Source organism: Acomys russatus, chromosome 23 (assembly GCF_903995435.1).
Source record: "Acomys russatus chromosome 23, mAcoRus1.1, whole genome shotgun sequence".
Classification (NCBI taxonomy): domain Eukaryota; kingdom Metazoa; phylum Chordata; class Mammalia; order Rodentia; family Muridae; genus Acomys; species Acomys russatus.
The window spans coordinates 2,377,281-2,397,211 of NC_067159.1; the positions used below are offsets into that span (position 1 = coordinate 2,377,281).

The window sequence follows — 19,931 nt, forward strand, 5'->3', positions numbered from 1 at the left end:
ATATATAATGTGAAAACAGAGCAGAAAGAAAGCTAGAAAGAGAGGTCTCATTAGACACCAACCCGACCATACATTGATCTGGACTTGGCATGCCAAACTGAGACGATAAACTCCTGTTGTTTAAACCATTAAAGGCCAGCGGTGAACTTGCTCTCTTCCTGACACATAGACACATACCTTCTTCCTGTGTCCTCCCATGGTAGAAAGAGAGAACACAAGCATTCTGGTATCTATGTAAGGGTACTAACTCGATCAAACTTGGGCCCCATCCTTGTAATTTCATCTAACCTTGTGTATCTCCCCAAAGACTCATTACCAATATTGTCTTTATTTTATTTAATACTTCAAAAACTTTGCTAATAAGTTTTTATTAATTTTTAATTTTTTGGAATGTTGAATTAAAATATTATTTATCTCAAACATTGAATGTTATGTCCTAAGACAGGGTCTTCCTCATGACAACCTAGGCTTTCTTCTAGGGAAAATGTAACCTTAGGTTCGGGATGAAACAGTGGGCTAAGACATTCCTCTGAGTTGAGGGTATGAGGTCTGGCCATTTCTTGGATTGGCCCAGAACTGACCATATATATTTCATTGCTTGGTTATCTTTGAGTACATGACTGCATTCTCGGCATGCTTTTGTTTTTCTGTAAGTAGTTTGAATTTTACTTAGTACCAATATAATTAATTAAACACAATAGTCTATAACCAAGTCCAATTTCCAAGATTTCTCTGGGATAATCTGGAAACGGAAGCCCGTTTTAAATCCTCAGCCTTGTCAGGCAAAAATCGTATTGTAACTTGTAATTTTGAGATGTCAGCACATTTAAAGATTACAAAAAAATCCTCTCCAACACTCCCTCAAATCCCTGACTTCTTCAATACAGTTATTTTTTTTCAAAATGATTATTTTTTTTATTTTGATGTGATTTCAAATTTACAGAAGTTTGGAAACTGTGTCTGACCGCTCAGCCTTTGCTTTGTCAATTGCAGCCTCCTCTGGTTGCTCTGTGTAAGTGTTCCCGCATATGCTCACACTGAAAGGACTTCCATGTTGTCAGTAAGATGCAGCTCTCATGAATTTCCACAGCTTATCTCGCCACACTCTGCAGACTTTACTCTTGGTCCAAACATTCCTTACTAGTACTCTTTTTATTCATCCAAAATCTAATCCTGGATCGCTGTATTATTTATTTCAGTCTCTGGCTAGAATGACGGGGAGAGGGTAGCTTCCACACAGAGATGCCCTTCTCACAGTTCTGAGGCAGCGGCGGCAGATTCCGGATCTGAGCACCTTGTTCCCTTGCTCTCCTGTGGGTCTTATCTGGGCCCTGTGGTGGAAAGTTTCTTTAACTCCATTTCATCCATCACTCTAACCCAGCCTTCTTAATTGACCTTGTTAACTCTGAAGTGCATGGATGAGCTGCTTTTCGGGCTGCTCACCAGCTAGGGTTTGGGTGATGTTCCCTCATGTTTACATTTAGGTTAAGATAGAGCTAGCACAAGGGTGAAGGGCCATGTATCAAAAGATCTCTTTATCTATCATATCTATCTATCTATCTATCCATCTATCTATCTATCTATCTATCTATCTATCTATCTATCTATCTATCTATCTATCTACCTATCTCAAATTGTCTTTGGTTTGGTCTGGGGAATCCTTTTAAAGTTGCTACTGTATGTTCCCTTGTGACACCACACATTCTTTGAGTAATTCTGTACCTCCTGGTGCATCAGGTTGTTCCAAGAACAATGGGATTTTATTTTGCTTTATTAGCTGCTTTCTTTTGATTCTAATTGAGGGTGGAATTTGGATTCCATCTGGAAAACTGATGGTTTTAATGCCATTTGACATGGTCACTGTCCCACGCACACTTGCTATGAGGTGGTATTCATAGATGCCCAGCGAGCCTTTTTGGGACCCACTGTTTGGCATTGCAAGGATAGATGTGTAATAGCTGGCAGTAATGTATCATTTTGATTTAATTGATTTCTTTGGGTATGTTTGTTAAAAATCAAAGTAAACCTTCCTGCTCACTCAATATACTTCCACTGGTTCATCTTTCTGTTGGTGAAGTTTATCTTATTTTGATTAAATCTGTGCACTCTTACCTTTCCTAGAAAGAGAGACTATTTCTATAAGCGGTGTTTTTATATCTGTATTGTAGATTTCTACCTGGCATACTTAGAGAACTGTGAGCTGCTACGAATAATCCCTGGGCCCACTAAACTGCCACAAAATTTCCTTAGAGGCTGGGGTAGGGTCATACATGCAATTAAGTCAGAAAAGTCTAAGCTTACATAATTTTCACACTGTCCACATTATGTTGTAATTGCTTTGGGAGTAAAGACCTGAATTATACTTATTAGCATTCCCCATTGGACTTGGTCAGTAATTATTAATTGATTGTTTCTTTGGAGCAGCTCCAATTGCTTTGGAATGTATGAGATTTGTGGATGCCTGAAAATATAGTCTTTGCTGTGTTAACCTATCCTCAGGGCTTTGGGATTGGTCTGGACTTTCCTTGTAACTAAAGCAATTCACTTTTCATCAACATCTTTTTTTTTCCTAGCAGCATTCTATTTAAAAGGCAGATAGCCCTTTACAAGGAGGAGACTTCTATATATCTAGAAGCCAGGAGGTGGTGTCTCATGCCTTAAATCCTAGCACTTGGGAGGCAGGGGCAGCCTGTTCTCTGAGGTCCAGGCCAGTCTTGTTTACTGAATTCCGGGACAGCCAGGACTACACAAAGAAATCCAATTTTGAAATACCATCTCTCTCTCTCTCTGTGTCTCTGTCTCTGTGTCTCTGTCTCTGTCTCTGTCTCTCTCTGTCTCTGTCTCTCTCTCTCTCTCTCTCTCTCTTTCACACACACACACACACACACACACACACACACACACACACACGCACACATGCATGAAATAGAACTGTGGCCCAGATGATTTCCATTATGGAGCTCCGGGGCAAACTTAGGGGATGGAAGTTCTCCTTATAATCCTAAGGTGACAATGCATAAGTGACTTTAATGTCATCTATGTTCCCTGAAGATGGACTTTGGAAAGATGGCTTATACTTCATTTCTTTGGGTCCCAATTTTGGTCCTGATGAAGTCTAAGGCATAAAATCTTGAGATGTTGGGACCTTTCCTCTGTGGTGAAGGCTGGCTCTGAAACAACTTGAGGACTTTCCTGTGCAAAGCACTAACAAACAGTGCTGAGCACCCAGCTGAGGTTCCCCTGCCACTGAACTGCCGAAACCAACAGTTGGAGGAGGCCACTCCTGCAAGGTGAAATGAGTATCAGTTTCAAGCATTAATCCCAGAAATGTTTTCTGTCTTTGAGATTGCTGGGAGGCATGCTTGCCTTAGGTGAAAGGGTTAGACATTCTTTGAGCTCATGAGCTCTCTTGCTATTTTAGGTAATCACTTTCTCCACACACATATGCTCAATCAGGAACTAGGGCGTAGTGAATTTCATCAACTTCGTCCTGCCCTGCATTAGAATGTCTTGCTTGGCTAGGTGAATGCTCTGAAAGAGTTTATTCTCTGGTGTGATCACACTCTGGGGCTTTGGATCAGACACTGCTGTGTGTAATCTACCCTGATGTTAACAGGCATTCCTCCAATCGAGGATACAATCTGGCTCGTGGTGGCTGACAGTTCTGCTCCTGGGATCTCCTGGGGACAAGCTGGTGCTTTTAGAACTGCCTTATGCCTTGATCTTAATTTATCTGTTGTATTCAATATCGCTGGAAGCTGCGGAAAGGCCAAATGCTGGACCTCTGTTCCAGGACTCTGGTATTGCACCTACTCCAAGCTGCCTTTGATCCTTGCTTTAGCAAGCCAAGTGGGGGAACTCCTTTACTGTTCCTTGGTCCCCAGAGTTGATATGACTCTGTTACTTTGTGATTTTTAATTTTCTTGTTACCATTTGAGCTGATAGCAGGTTGGGACTTTGAAAACACACTGCCCAATACCTGATCAGGCTGAAATTTGTCCAGGTGTCCACATGCAGGTTAGTGACCTCAGCCATTGCCTGGTTGCTGACAATTTTTCAAAGTTAGAACTTTAAAAGGTGCTTGAGGACTGCTGTAGACAATTTACAGTGTTCATATTCCATATACCCCCACTTCTCAAATGGGCAGCCCTTTAGTTCTGTTAATTTTAGAATTCCTATTTAGAAACAATTTAAATAATGTCTACCTTTTTTAGGGGACAGAAATTAGCCATCTATTCATTTAAAAGTTAAACTTTCTTGAGTGAAGAGCAATGGACTGAAAACAGTCTTGAAGCAAACCCTTTGTATAAAAGACTAGCTCTAGGTTAGGAAGACATGGATTTTAGATAATTCCCTTATGTGTGATATCACACATATTTTAAAGACGTGACCTTGATTTTAAAAAGAGATTTATTTATTTTAGGGAGGGCTGGAAGAATGACTCAGCATTTAAATGCAATGGTTGCTCTTTCAGAGAACTCAGTTCCAATATCCGGTACCCCACATGGTTGTTCACAACCATCTGTAACTCCAGTCCCAGGCCATCTGATGCCCTCTACTGGCCTCCTTGGGCACTGCATGCAGGTGGTGCATAGATATATACATGATGGTGAAACACTCATATACATGAAAATAAATACATAAGCAAAAAAAAAAAAAAAACCCACTGATTTGTTTTATGTGTGTGAGTGTTTTGCCTGCATATTTTTGGGTGCACATTTGCATGCCTAGTATTCACAGAGCTAAGAGGAGGGTGTTAAATCCCCTGGGATTGGAGTTACAGAGTGTTGTGAGCCACCATGTGAGTGTTGAGACTGGAACCCCAGGTCCTCTGCCAGACCAACAAGTGCTCTTAGTCACTGTGCTCCTTCCAGTCGCAGCACATGGTTTTTCCTCGACTATCTTCCAATATAATTTGAAGGCTTGTTGTGTTAACTATACTAATTAAAAAAGGTACGTTATAATTAGATTTTGAGTTGCTCATCTTTTTCTTTCTAGTTGGAGTGAGGTGCTGAGCATCTAACATTTCTAAGATGGGGAGTCAGGATGAAATGAAAAGAGGAAAGACCATGCTTCAGACAGGACTCTCTGGAGGAGTTAGTTTGCTCAGGCTCTGTTTTGTGTCTCTCCTTTATTCCGTTTGTGTACCTGTGGTCCTGTGGACGGAACAGGGCCAAATTTTAATATTGTGTTTCATATTGATGCCAAATCTTGCAGTTTCTCTGTGGCTGGGTCATTGAATCAGGGAGTTAAAACAAAGGGGAACGCTTAGAACGATTTAGACATCAGCATGTCACTTATGAGAGTAAGGTTAAAATGTGCTAATCTGGAAAAGCTATCAGTACCAGCAATGACTTAGCGATGGAACCAAATCTCAACGAAAAGCCCCATAACTGCAGCTGTAGGTTTCCCTAGAAACCAGTCTCTGGCACTGTGGAAAAATGCCAGGAGTGAGTTATTTATTTTTAAAGAAATGAAATGGCTCCCTTTTCTTCCAGCTCATGTTCGTGGCTGCTTTTCCTATTTATACACTTCAGTAAGAGTCCTGAGCCGAGGGAGGGTCTAAATATGGAATTGCAGGGTTTCCAATCGCAGGAGGCTCAGGGCAGTTTTCCTAGTGGTTTTATGGGCCTCATTTTGTTAGAGGATGGAATTTCAAGTAAAACAAGAGCAACAACAACAACTCACTTGCTTACTGTCCTTTGTGGATCCCTCTTCCTACTGTTCTGAGCAAAAGAGGGGTGTCCTTGAGCTCTGATGTGTTGAGACTCCAGTGGCTAAGCACCCCCCCCCCCCCGAGGTCAGCTATTGTGCCTGTAGATGTGGCTACAGTGTGCTCAGGGGTATGAGAGGGAAGATGTCTCAGGAGAAAGAGGGTGGAGCTGCCTGTTGCTAAGAGCTCACCCTAGATATCTAAAAGGCCCCCCAAAAGAGTGGATGGGGACTGTTGCCCTTGTGAGCTGAAAATTTGTACCCCAAAGATTTGAGCACTGAGCTTTTATTTCAGCTTTGAAGACATGGTTAGTTTTAAGTATAGAAAATTAATATTTTAAACTAAAGCCTAGTGTATTCTTGCATTATTCCCCGCTGAAGCCCTATGCTCCTGTGAACTAAGTCCTGAGCCACACTCGGGAAGCTAACACAGGTGAGAACCTAGGCCTTTTCACATTTGCAACATGGAAGGCAGAAATGAGAGTCATAGCCTAGGCAATGCTATAGGTATGGAGAGTGTGTGAGGGGCCATGTAGGGACCCGGGCCACTGAACTGTAAAATAGGCAACTGTGCTCACTGTAGAGTGTAGTTTGACAAGGGTGGGACACAGTTTCACCCTAGGGTCATTGCTAACCTCTGTGCACTTTCCTACCTGTGCTTAGGAACCATAGTGTGACACAGCTTAGGCGCTGAAGTGAGGCAGAAAATAGCACCTGCGGCTGGAGCAGGTGAGCTTTAATGACTGCCAAGACAGCATGGAGGCCATGCTCACAGGAGGGGGAGGGATAAGGCCTAGGATTCCACAGATCTGCCCTGGGCAGGGAGCCAACAGCTGTTATTATTGTTACCCAAACCCCTCCAGTGGCCTTTCTCCAGCTGGGAAAAGTTTGGACTCCCAAGTCACTCTTACTCCTCATCAGAGGGTTGTCCCTGTTTCCTGTTGCGGGGACCCACATGCTTGCACGGAACTCTACAGACCTGAATATGGGAGTGTCCTGAGAATTCAGTCAGCTGGAGCAGGAATCTCATATTGTTGGGGAGATGAACGTCTTTCCTATTATTTTGCCAACCTGACAGTTGGAGTTTGATTTTATATCGCCAGGTCATGAGACTACTTATTTTTTTTTTCCTGTTGAGGAAATTTATATCAAACCAGGTGTCTTTTGACATTAAGGTGTAATCAGTTTGTAGTTTCTAGTTATTTGTTTTCTGGAGTGTGTTATCACCATTGCTTCTAACTATAGCCCCCTGAACTGAGTCATGTTTCTATCTGTTCTAATGAGTTCAAATTTATTGCAATATGAAAGTTGCCACATGTTGAGCTTTGGAGGGGGTGAGTGGCTGCTGCTAGTGCCGTCCAGGGTGCCATTATAATCTTCTGAGTCTCATTGTCTCATTGGCAAGGGACCAAGATCACACATTGACTGACCCAGCTGCTCCTCCTGTGAGAAATAGAAAACATATTGAGGTATTGTGTTGGGGTACCAGCAAATCTGGAGGAAATAAAATCTCCCTCCCTCCTTCCTTCCCCCTGTCTCTCCCCCTTCCCCCCTCTCTTGTTTCTCTCTTCTCCCCCCCCCCCACACCTGATACTTTCATTTCTTCATCCTTGCAGTGTGGTGGATCATACTCAGGGTCTCATGTTTGCAAGGCAAGTGAACCTAGAGCTATAGTCTAAATTTCCATTTGTTTCATTTTAGAGACTGTCTTGTGTATCCCAGGTTGTCCCCCAACTCTCTTTGTAGCTGAGGATGACTTTGAACTTCCTATCCTCCTGCCTCCGCGTCTGCACTGCTGTAGGGTGCATTGCCACTCCCTGTTTCTGTGGTGCTGTGAGCCCCGAGCTTTGTGGATGCGAAGCTGTTGTGTCACACACTAAGTTGTATCACTCCACATGACTGCATTCAAGCCTCATGATTTCAACACAATGACTTCACAGGCCATAGATCTCAGCCCAGCACCTTCACATCAGCTTCTCTGGGAAAGCTGTCCCTTGGGCTTATATCTGGAGCTCACCCTGTGAGGAGGTCCTTACACAACATTTTCTGATGTTCATGGCAAACACTTCAACAGTCCAACATATCTATTGTTCTCGATTCACTTTGCTGAGGACCACATATGAGACCATATTGTAAGAGCCTCTGCCTCAGTGATGCCTGAAGGACCTGAAGAATGGCTTACGTTCACAGCTTCACAGCTATGAGATTTGGGTGTTCATTAGCTGGTGTCATCTTGAGTCCTTCCTCCTTAATATCTACTCTGTCTCCTCCCAGTAAGAGAGCTTTCACTAAATAAGTCATAGGTCTCAAGTTATCGAAAGAATCTCTCCTTCACAAACCAGTATGCCTAGACCCTGAGGTCATGAGACTGTGACTGCAAAGGGGAATCTCTTCTGCCTTAAGAGCAGCCTACTGCTGTGTTGGAGCTCCCAGCCCACTCCGCTAAGTCATGCCATGTAGCTAGAATTTTATTAAGTAATAACCAGGCTATTTGTTGTGTGCCAAGGGCTGGTATTTCAAGCCAGGTGTTAGCAGTAACTTTGGATGCAGATGTATCCTGAGTACAGATGAAGAATGGAAACCAGAACTTTCTTGAGGCATCTGGGCTGGATGATGGGTCGGCTGTGCGTCAAAAGAAAGACACTTAAGACCATTCTTGCCTTAAAGCAGTTTTGAGACTTTGAAACTCATGGGGAGACCTGGAGACAGTCTGAATTGTGGAGCACAAGTTTCAGAACATCTGTTTTCTCTCCATCCTCTCCCACTTTTTAGTCCTGGCAGTCTGGACCACCTTGAGACACCAAGCTAGCATTGACAGAGGGGCAGAAAACAGAGCCGTTGCTTCTGTTAGCCTCACACTTGAAGGCCTGGGCTGAGGAACTCACGGTCAGGTGGCTGCCAAGGCCTTTGGCTTTCTGGAATGACGTGAACACACACTGATGTTTCAAGGCTGGGTGCTCCCCAGCTGGAGCCCTGAGAATGCTTGCGTGGCATCCCTAGAGAAGGAAACTCACTTGAAAGAAACTCCCACAAAGTAAATCATCAGGACTGGATGGTTTTCATCCAAGAGTAGGGGAGGAAATGAAGTGTGAAATAGCATAGATACTGACGAAGACATTAGTTCTCCGTTAAAACCACAACTGTCAGAGCAGAAGTTTGTTAACGTGATGACCTTATCACCAGAGGAGGAAGATTAGTAGCTTCTCCGAGGTCCTTAGAAAACCTGGACCACTAGGAAAGAGCAGCAGACGATATGGACAGTGACATCACGGACTTTTTTTCTCTGAAAACAGGTAAAAGGGACACCGGGGGGCCTTAGGCAGGGTCTTCAGTAGAGACCTTAGGAAGACTGTCATAATTAAGACTTGGCACAAATGCTGCTGTTCTGCCCTCCTCTGTTCTTGGCAGACGTCACTAATCAATCTGGCACTCTTCTCTCCGATCTTAAATTTGGCTTCATGGCTCTCAGTTCTGAGTCGCCAAGAATCAGTGGTCAGATATGACTTGTGCATTGGAAGGCATCTACCCTCCCTCTTAAAGAAGATACCAGGTTGTCCCCATTGAGTAATGGGTTACTTTCCTTTTGTAATGGGCGCTTTGCTTGCAACTGAATAGGAAATCAGATTAAAGCAAAATGCACTTTGTGTAATACAGAAGGTTTGGCACCATGGTTTCTCCAATGATTCAGAGGCCAGTGGGAAAAGGTGAGTGAGTCAAGGTGAGAAGCTCAGTAGCCCTGGCCCCTAGTCTCCAGTCCACCACAAGATAACTTGTGACAACTGGTTCACACTTTACAAAACCACAAGCTGTCGAAGAAGACACTGGTGTGATCACTCTGTCTTGATCTTTGCCTCACCAGCAGCAGAGGAATATCATTTCCATTGTAAATACCAGACAAAGCAATAGTTACCTAGCAGTAGAAAATGAAGTCGCTCATATGAGTGAGGTGGGGTGAGAAGGGAGGATGGGCGGTGTGAGGGTGAGTGAGGAGACGGAATCCAGGCAACTGGCTTCTTCCTGAGCCACCTTGCTCCCGAGTCTCAGTTTCCTCATCTGCAATGGGCACAGCACTTGGATTAGCAGTGTTTGAAGTACATCAGGATATTGCTGTGCATGAGAAGATTAGCTGCAATGCTGATAACATGCATTTGTAAGTACTTTATGGCTTATAAAGTGCTCTCGTGTGCATTGTTGTTTTCTGGTGACTCATCACATTGGGAAAGTGGTAGGATTCCTTTGTCTACTTGTCACAGCTGGGTGGCTTCTTGCAGGTGACATCTTTCTGAAGAGAAAGAACCAAGCCTCACACTTCTGCTTTCCAGATTCAAAACCCAAGGTCTCCTTTTCCAATAAAATGATGAATAATTCAGAGTTGACTATTTATCATTCACTTTGATGACAGCAAAGCAGCTTCGGTGTCACTAGGTGGTAAAAAATAGACCTTGAGCCACCAGGGCAAGGAGGCTCTCAGCAGAAAACAAACTGAGCTCACCACAGTGTTCTTTCCTCTGGCAGACTCAGCTGCCACAGCCTTTAGGAAAACCTTGGCATGGGCAGCCTCACTGCCTACTATGCCTAGTTTCTCCCAGGGAGTTGCTGCATCTCAGTGCCAGCGACACACACACACACACACACACACACACACACACACACACACATTCTTAGAGAATATGGGTTAAGGGCTTCTTCTCAGGTTGTGGGGCCACCTGGAAAGCATGTCCTTGGCCAAGGAACTGGTCAGCTCTCTTCACAACAGCAAACTTGGTGATATTTTGGCAAATGGGGAGAAAAAAATTCTAGTGAGCAGAGAGTTTCTGTGCCACTGATGTTTACTGAGACATGGGGAAAGAGAATGAGAAAATGTGAGTAATTGCAAATTCTAAAAGGAAAAAGACACCCAGCTCTACAGAATGCCTCTCATCAACTTCCCTGATGGATCTGACCTGTGTGTAACGTGAGTGTGTGGTTACCATGAAAATGAAGGGGGAAGAAAGACAGAAGCAGAGAAACTACTTGTGTTATTTTGGGAGACTGAGGCAGAAAAATCAGGAATTCAAGGCCAGCCTGGACTACATGAGATAGTGTCTCAAAAAAAAAAATATATATATACTTGTATATTTGATCTCTATGAAATAACCTTACCTATGACATTTGAATTTTAAATAGGTATTCATTGTACGTTTACTTATGCCTTATCTTAGTCTTGTATTGTTTTTATTATAAACATGTTCCAGACTGAGCACAGCATTTGTACTTGATAACACTTGTATAATAGTTCATATAATAAGGAAACCCACCTTCATTGTTAAGTCAACTTAGGTTATACACGGACTGTAGTATATACAATAAAAATCTAACATATACAACTGCTCATGTGTCATCAATAAGATCTCATCCTCCAGACTTGTGAATTCTTGGGGAAAATTATTTCCACGTGTTCCTAAAATGACCTAAAAATTTTGAGGGGTTGGTGGTCCATTGGCTCTAAATATCTGACCTGTCAAAATGCCATCTTTAAAGTTCAGTGATGCATAGAGGCTTGGAATTATCCAGGGTTGAATCTATTATAGAACAAAGGGAGGTGATGAGTAACACAGCCATGCGAGCGGTACTGCTGCTGGCGGGGTAATCCTGAGTAGATTAGATGCCATGATCCTAAAACCACATTCTCCGAGGGTTGGTTCCTTGCCCAGAATGGGGAAAGGCCAAACACTATTGCCTTCTACATGACAGGGTATCTCTAAGGGACTCTGGTCAGAGACAGTGGGTGGAGATTTGGGGGTCAATCTTCCTTTCTCTTGTGATCTATCAGCAGTGAGAGCCTAGAGCCACTCTGTGTGCAGTGATCACCCCCCTGCCAAAAACCAGCCTGGCAGCCCAGCCAATTAGGAATATGAATGATCAGACTGTTTTGGCTGGTAGACACTACATTAAAGTATAAGTGTGTGAGACTGTCTCTTGTCACCTTGTAATTATTATAGCACTCTACTAGAATACTTTTAAAGAGGACTTAGAAGCTGCTAAAAAGATGACGCAAGTTATTATCACTGTCCCGTGAAGTCCTTATGCATTGACAATATCTGGGTCCTGAGCACTTTCAGAATGTATTTTTAGGGAAATTTATCTTTGTATTAGTTGTCCACAAATGCAGCACTAAACCTGTACTGAATGATTTTCTCATTATTCTCCCTTTTCTTTTGACATCTATCACAAACTTTACTTTAGCATGAATTTTCAAAGTATAGTAATATCTAATGGAAAATGGGGGTTCTCTTCCTGAGAAGAAAACAGATTGTCGGCAGAAATATATTTTTGACCCCCAACTCTCATGAAGGAGGGGGGCTTTAATTGCAAGCCCAGGTGCTCAGGAAATCTCTTGTCACTCTGAGACGGGTTGGAACATGGTGCCGTGTCCGAAGCTTCTAAATACAGTTCGGGCTGGGTCATCATGACAGTTGCTGAACTGGCACCATTACGGGAATTGAAGTGGGAACTCTGACAGTGTTTAAATGCCATGGCCTCTGGGCTCCACGTCTTCCCAGGCCAGGAGGCAAGAGGCAGTGCGCAGCCTTATGGGGAGAAGGGAAGGAGTGATTTTGGCATGGAAATTCTGCAGCAGCCAGCGACACTGCCACTCCTTCAGAGAGCAACAGACACTCACAAACACACCGGCTATTTTAGAAGCTGTCAGCTTCAAGAATTGCTGACATACTTGGAGGACACTGTCTCTTCAAAGGTCATCCTGACCTCTCAAGGTAGGTAGGTCTGGGGAAAGACGGAGGGTGCTGTAGCCAACTTGTTGTGTGAGGAGCAGGTGGAATCAAGTGACCTTGTACAGATTATTCAAGGAGTTGGGGCTGGGGTTAGAGTTTCCCAAATCAGTCTTCTACACAGAGGACAGATTGGCAATTCCTAATTCACTCCACTGGCTGCTTCTTGGCCATCACCTCATGTGCTCCCTGGGGTTAGGAGCCTTTGATGATGCACTCCATTGTGGAGAAGGAGGGAAAGAAGATAGGGATGACTCAAGGGGCGGAACTTTCCTTGGGACATGACTTGTCAGAGTAGAATTCAAGTCTTAAGCTCAGTCAGCAACTTATAGGGACAAAGACAAACTATGCATGAGTTCAGGATATGTCTCTTGCCTCCAGAGTTTATCTTGTATCCACAAAGGAAACTTTCTCTGCAATCAGAATCTTTGATCTTTACTCTCTCTCCTCTCCTCCTTTTCCCTTGCTCCCTCCCTCTCCTCTTTTTATCCATCACTCCCTCTTCTTTCTTCTCTCCTTCCTCTTTTCTCTCTTCCATTCCTCCCTCTTTTCCTTCACCCTCCCTCCCTCCCTCCCTGCCTTTCTTCCTGTCTGTCTGTCTCTGTCTTGCTATATAGCCCATCTCAGATTTGCCTAGAGCTTGTGTTCACTGACCTCAACCTCCCTAGTGTTGGGATTACAGGTGCACTGCCATTACATCTAACTACCTGATGTTCGCATGTGGAGCTCATATTCTTATTAACTTCCTAGGCTCTTTTCTCTTTAATGCTTCTGGGTGGGGGGCACCAGGCATCTTATTCTGTCTATCTATCCTCAGCCTTGCCTCTCTTTCTTCCCATAGGAACCTTACACACACTAATCCCTCCCCTCACCCCACCCCTCAGTCTGTATTTCCTCAACTTGCCCCAGAGGGTGAATACTCTTGACCTGGTTGGAGTTGGTCTGGGCTCCCTTCAGTCGCCTATGTCTTTTCTATTTCACTCCATGTTTCTTGGGATGAAGTCTTATCGGCAACAGTTACTTTCTCTGCTGCCCAATGCTAGTGTTTGCTTTCTGGCCCCTTCATTATGAACAGCTCATGGAAATGTGTTCTCAGTGCTCTTCTTTCTGTCTTTCTTTCTTTCTTTCTTCTTCTTCTTCTTCTTCTTCTTCTTCTTCTTCTTCTTCTTCTTCTTCTTCTTCTTCTTCTGCTTCTTGTTCTTCTTGTTCTTGTTCTTGTTCTTCTTGTTCTTCTTGTTCTTGTTCTTGTTCTTGTTCTTGTTCTTGTTCTTCTTCTTCTTGTTCTTCTTGTTCTTCTTCTTCTTGTTCTTCTTGTTCTTCTTCTTCTTCTTCTTCTTCTTCTTCTTCTTCTTCTTCTTCTTCTTCTTCTTCTTCTTCTTCTTCTCCTCCTCCTCCTCTTCCTCCTTCTTCTTTCAGACCCAAGTGTGGCTGGGGGAGTAGCAATTGAGTAGATCCTCCAGAAATGGTCTTTCTTAGTCAATTGCATCCTCACTTTTTCTCCAGCCTTTGTTGCCTTTTATCTTAACACCATCTAGTTTTGACAGTCATTTTCTTTCTTGGTCCTGACTGAAGTATTTTCTTCACCCAGGATCGTTTTCTGTATTTTACACACTCTTTGTCGGAATATGCTTTTTTTTCTTTTGTAAGGACATAAAGAATATAGGGAAGTGACTGCAAGAATTCATAGACCTTTGCAAATGATAGAAAGGATTAGATGCACTCCTACTCTGTGCTAGAGGCTGTACTGGGAGTCTCCAGTATCTCTAGTTTATTTCCACTTAAACAACTGCTGTTCAGAAAGGGCATGCCTCTTGCACAGTCATATATTTGAATTTGTGTGACTCTAGACATGTCTGGTGCTCCTTCCTTTACCTCACAGCACTTCTACAAACCAATCTTTCTTCAGGCAGAAGGCATAGTGCTGTACAGCAGACCTGGGGACTCCATGGCTGTCTGTGTGAAACTATTCCTTCCTTGAAGGAGAGGGATATCTCTGTTTTTGTATTTTGCCTTCAGCCCCACTATGTGCGATATTTGTAGGAGGTGATTCTCTATCCATTTTACCTGTATGACTGCTGTTATCTTTTTGTCAGGCTCTTACGGAAGAGAATTAGTATTGGTGTGTTTTCTAGGTGCTTGGCTGTGGTCACTACTTCACAGAAATGGCGGGACTCACTGCTCCCATTTGAAGCCCCTGAAATATTTTACATCAGACCTTGCCAATGTGTTTAACACAACTCACAGGCACAGTTCATGCTGTGAAGTCAGGAAGCAGAAAACCTTAGGATTTAATGGACATTTTATTGGGAGCTTGCTGTCCAATTAAGATACCTCATTACCAGGGATACATCTGTCTTCTGGAAGAAGAACGTAAGAACAACACTGAAACTTTTAATTTGATATCAGACCACCTTCTACCCCCTTTTCGACATATGTGTCTTATCTTGCTCTGCTAAAACATAGCATTTTGTCCCAGTAACAAGTAATATTTCATTGAGGATATAGCAGGTGGCAGACCATGTTCCAAGGACTAAAGGTACAAGAGGTGCAACACAGGTGTGATCTGGAAGACATAGGTTGCTCTTCTCTAGACGTTTTTTGTGGGTTTAATTACCATGCCTTTGCTATAAAATCCTCTTCTTTGGAAGGTCTTCCTTGTCTCTTGCCACCTGTGTCTTTGCTTGGAGAAGACATCTTGTATGAAGAGACTCCTCTCACTTCTAGATTCTTATGGCATTTCAATGCTATGTTTTCTCACTTGCGAACACATGAGAATCAGTATTGCACCTAGATATTTTTTTCTATTGACAATATAATTATGGAAATGCACACATACACGAATACTGGCAGCATTCATAATAATTTTATAAAGGGCTTACTATTGATAGAGCATGCTGTAGATGATAAAAATAATTCTGAAGAGGTGACATCCTTGCTTAAGGTAGACAGTTGGAAGAATTGGTGAACTCTAAATGCCGTCTTTTGGATGCCAAGCCCTAGTTCTATCCTGGGCTTGGAGTGCTTTGCTGTTTTAGACTCCTTCATGGATCTACCCTGCCCCTCTTAACAATTTTGTAAAAACTTGTATCACTCAATTCAGCCTTCTGCACATCACCAGGTACATATAATCAATAGTCAATTGCTAGACTAGTATGTGATTGCATGAATAGATGGAGTCAATACTTAAGAGGTTATTGTGTCTCTGTGATGAGGCTGTTGGATTTTAAATGTGTGGTTGGCACTCTTCTTCTGTCACTTGAAGGGCTCTGTGTATTCCTGGGTATGCTCAAATGTCTCTCCTATTCACATGCTGGAAATTAGCACTGCCAAGGACACTGCCCCCAGAAGCCATAATTAAGTCACACTTACTGTTTAGAAATTGGGTGTTTAGTTCTTCCCTTTTAGCACATTAGTATCCTTGTGTGTTAATTGGTGCCCAGTAGGAAGATTCTAAGAAGCTGTAAGGCAGTTGCTTCTGGGGACTTTTGCGGAAAGCCCGTTTTTCAGATTACGGGAAGTAAAACATTGTGGTGCCTGACATGAGTAGTGCAATAGCAGTGGATACCATTGGACATGTTGGTGAGAGGATGGAAACATGGTTTCCAAGAGCAAAGAAGCACTGGCTTGGGTATGAGCTGATATGTCACTTTAGCCAGGACAAATACCAAGAACCCCAGGAAAGGGCCCCGTGCTGACAGTAGCTAGCCTAAAATTCACCGGTAATTTCTGAAGACTACTCAGTTGTTCAGTTCAGTTTGTGAAGTACTTTTGATACAAGATATTTAACTTGGATATTGTCCCGTGGCTTGTGGTCCATGTTTGATGGCCTCATTTGTGCATTATTCATATTGAATGGTTTCTGAACTCAAAATCAGCCTCTCAAATATTAATTTTGTAGGGAGAGTAAAACAAATTTAAAATTTAGAAAATGCAGGCACTGGTGAATATTGCATGCTCTTTTGACACTAGTCTTTTTTTGAAGTGTTTTCACAGTTGTTATCACCAGCTAAATTTTCCTCCAGTGGAGCTATCCATTTAGGGCTGCCAGATATTTCAGGGTCCTGAAGTTGACCCAAATTAAATCTAAATAAACCAGAAACTGCACCAATAGGAGTTGATTTCATTTCCTTGTCAGGTCTTTCAATGTTTTCATTTTTTTTTTTCAAAATCCAAATGTTTTCCAACCACCGTATCTCCTGTTATTTTGCTGACCGGTCTAGGATAAAGCAAAATGGTTGGTTACCTGACATTGATGTGACCTTTGCCGCCCATTTTATCTGGATCTTTCACTTAGTAGGCCTACGGATAGGAAGTGAAATACAAGAGGCCGTTTACATTTGTGCTTCCTTAGAAAATAATGTTTAAATTGAAGAAGAAATGTTAAGTATTGCTGATCATGACTGTCTTGGTGACGGGGGAGGAAAATTCCCATGTGACTTGGGCTCTCCTCCTCTCCCAGAAGAATTAGCAACATTTTTTGTTTCCTGGGAACCGTCTTGTGACCGAACAGCCTAGAACATTCTACATCTTCACATGGGCAACAGGGTAGGGTGGAAAGAACACCAACTCAAACGTCACACTAACTCATGTCCCCTTCTTACATCAGTCATGTAATACAAGAAAAGCCTGTACTTGCAAACAAGTCTCAGTCTCTACTTGTAGAAGTCTTATCAAAAAACAAAACAAAACAAGACAAATGAACAACAGCAACAGCAACAAAAACCCAAACTCAAAATGTCAACAAAAAAAAAAACCCAAACCAAAATAAAAACAAAAACAAAAAAAAAAAAAAAAAAAAAAAAAAAAAAAAAAAAAAAGAAAGAAAGAAAGAAAGAAAGAAAGAAAAAACAATGACAAGGAAAAAATCCTACTTTAAAGTTTCTGTGACATTAATGCAACAACCTATTTACACACCCAATTTAGTGTCAGGCACCTTCGCTCCTCACTTTGAGGCACACAGAGGCTTGAAAGGTCACATCGCTCATGGCATTGAGTCTTTGCCTGCTCAACAAGAAACAGATTAGAAAACACCGATGCCTACTGCTGCCCTGCAAAGCTCCTTCACAAGACTTGCACCCAGGGGTAACAGTGGCAGCTCTAACTATCACGGGGAGAGCTGATGCTTCTTGGGTGGAGAGTGCTTGCAACAGCTAAAAAGATAAGCGCTCTTAGTCTCCTTAATTGGCTTCCTGGCACAGGGACTGTAAGCTTCAGGTTACCTTCCCCTTTCTCCCAGATTGGCTAACTTGGAGGGCATGGAGTGCTCAGGGATTCCATTCCATCACCAAAGCCGCCTAACAGGCTCAGTTGAGCGCTTGCTATCATCATGATTTTAGTTTAATCCAACCTGGGTTACAGGTCAGCCCCTTGAAGCTCAGGATGGGGTATCAAATTTGGGCTCAGTCCGTACTCAGGTTAGTGCCAAATACTGTGCTTTTTCCATATTTAGAATTACTCTATGAAAAATTTCATCAGCAGCTTTCTCTCTAAGCTACCTTGAAGTTTGGCAGCTCACGATCAATCTCCATTCCAGAGGGATCATTTCCTTGTGCCTGATGCCACTACCTGGGATGTAAGGTTCTGCCATCTGCCCCAGTAGAAAGGGGACTTATGAGATAGCCAAGGGTTCTTGATTTTAGGTTTGGAACTTAGGAAAAAGGACAAGGAGTGACTGTCTTACCAGTACCAGGTGGGAAATACCATTCCCTGTGGTCATGCACTAGTACTTAGTAGGAAAAAAACCCCAACTCAATAAGGGTTTATTAATATACGGGTTGCATCTTTCTGCTGAAGTCATTTCAAACGTCTCATTTAGGGGAAATCCATAGTCTTGTGGAAGTGATATTTTGCATCTAATCTCAGAGAATTCTACTTCTGTGGTTGTCTTCTGCCACCAGTGTTCCATACTGAAGCTAGACGGTCATACATCCATTATCTACACGGGAGGCAAGAGAATTCAACTTGGTTTATAGGTTCCATAGGCAGGAAGCGGAAGACATAAAATCAAGATGCTGCTCATACAAAATTAAGTTTTAGCCTGTAGAGAATGAAGGCTAAAATCTACAATCTGACATCCACGGTCTTTACAAGTCATGGGCTCCACATGGCCACATATTTTTGCTTCTCTCGTTGCAAGAGTCTAGAAGCATGATGTTCGGTGAACAGTTGTTAGCTTAGTTGAACTTGACTTTCACCTTTGTCTCTTATGTTATTCGCCCTCAACCCTTATATACTCTAAATTCTGGCCATATTAGTTTTTTTCTTGTGTTCTAAAAACACTCAAATCCTTATTCTTGTTATTTTTGCTGCCTAAAATTTTTGCCCCATTTGTCTGATGCTATCCAACCTATATTTTAAGTTTTTGCTACTCAAATGTCATTTTCTGAAGTCTTTTGCTGTTGATTTGCTCTATCTTTGGCTCAAAATTATTTAGCACTTTCTTCCTATGTTTATTGGTGCATGTAGTACAGACACACTTTAAGATAGTGTATGTCCTTTCTACCAGATTCTCAGTGGCTTAAGACCAGAAATGTGGTTTATCTTTGTCCATTAGCATATAATCTGGTCTATGTGAGACAGAGTAGTTGGTGAAACAAAATGAAACACTTTGTAAGAATATTTATTACCTGAAATCCTTAGTAAAAGAGCCAACAGAGTTGGAGTCAGAATTAATAGTATATAATAAGGAGATGATACCTTTAATTTTTGGTATCAAATCATGTATTTTCTATGTGAAGGGCTTAGCAGGGTGCCTGGCACATAGTGAGCGGCCTGTCAGGGTTAAACCTGATTCTCACCTTCTCATGTTCATTTCAGAACCCCCAATCAAAGACTGAATTGCTACCAACAGAATCAGTAAATGGTTTTATCATCAGGATAAAATATGATTTTAAAAGCAGCACCATATTTTAAATGCTCAGCTCCTAACCATAAAGCTAAGGTCATGGAGACTCGTTGAACCAAGAGAAAATTCTGAAGGTTCTGTGGCCTGGAAATAGGGGTGCCACAGGAGTAAGTATGCTTTGCTCACTGTGCAATGAATGAGTCCAGAAGATTACTGGTTAAGGTTGGGTGCAGTGGCTCCTGTCTGTATTTACAGTACTTGGGAGGGTATAAGACAGGAGGATTGCTGTGAGTTCAAGGCCAAATGAAGCTATTTACTGGGTCCCATGCTGGTCTTGGCTACATAGTGGTCTTGTCTCAAAACACAAACACACATGTGTGCACACACACACATACATATATGAGGTCTTGTCTTAAAACAAAAACAGACACATACACATATATGTATTATACATAGATACATTTATACACACATATATCCAATAATCATATATGTAAGAAGAATTCAATTCATTGACTATAAAATAGTTCAGTAATGCCCAATTTTGATTTAAGTGCCACTAAAAGCTAAGTGTATGCAGTCAAGGCATTTCTTATCTATGGTAA

General features: G+C 42.4%; 1 protein-coding gene across 3 annotated transcripts in view; it reads left to right on the forward strand.

Moving 5' to 3' along the window:
- Positions 1-19,931, forward strand: part of Tbx15 (T-box transcription factor 15) — a 118,383-nt gene that overhangs the window by 42,383 nt on the left and 56,069 nt on the right. The window contains exon 1 of one of the 3 annotated variants that reach the window (XM_051165990.1): positions 12,091-12,467. The exons of the other annotated variants lie outside the window; for them this stretch is intronic. Coding sequence (XP_051021947.1) covers positions 12,227-12,467 — 241 coding nt within the window. The 5' untranslated portion in view covers positions 12,091-12,226. Of the gene's footprint in view, positions 1-12,090; positions 12,468-19,931 lie in introns of those variants that run through there. 3 annotated transcript variants of the gene reach the window in all.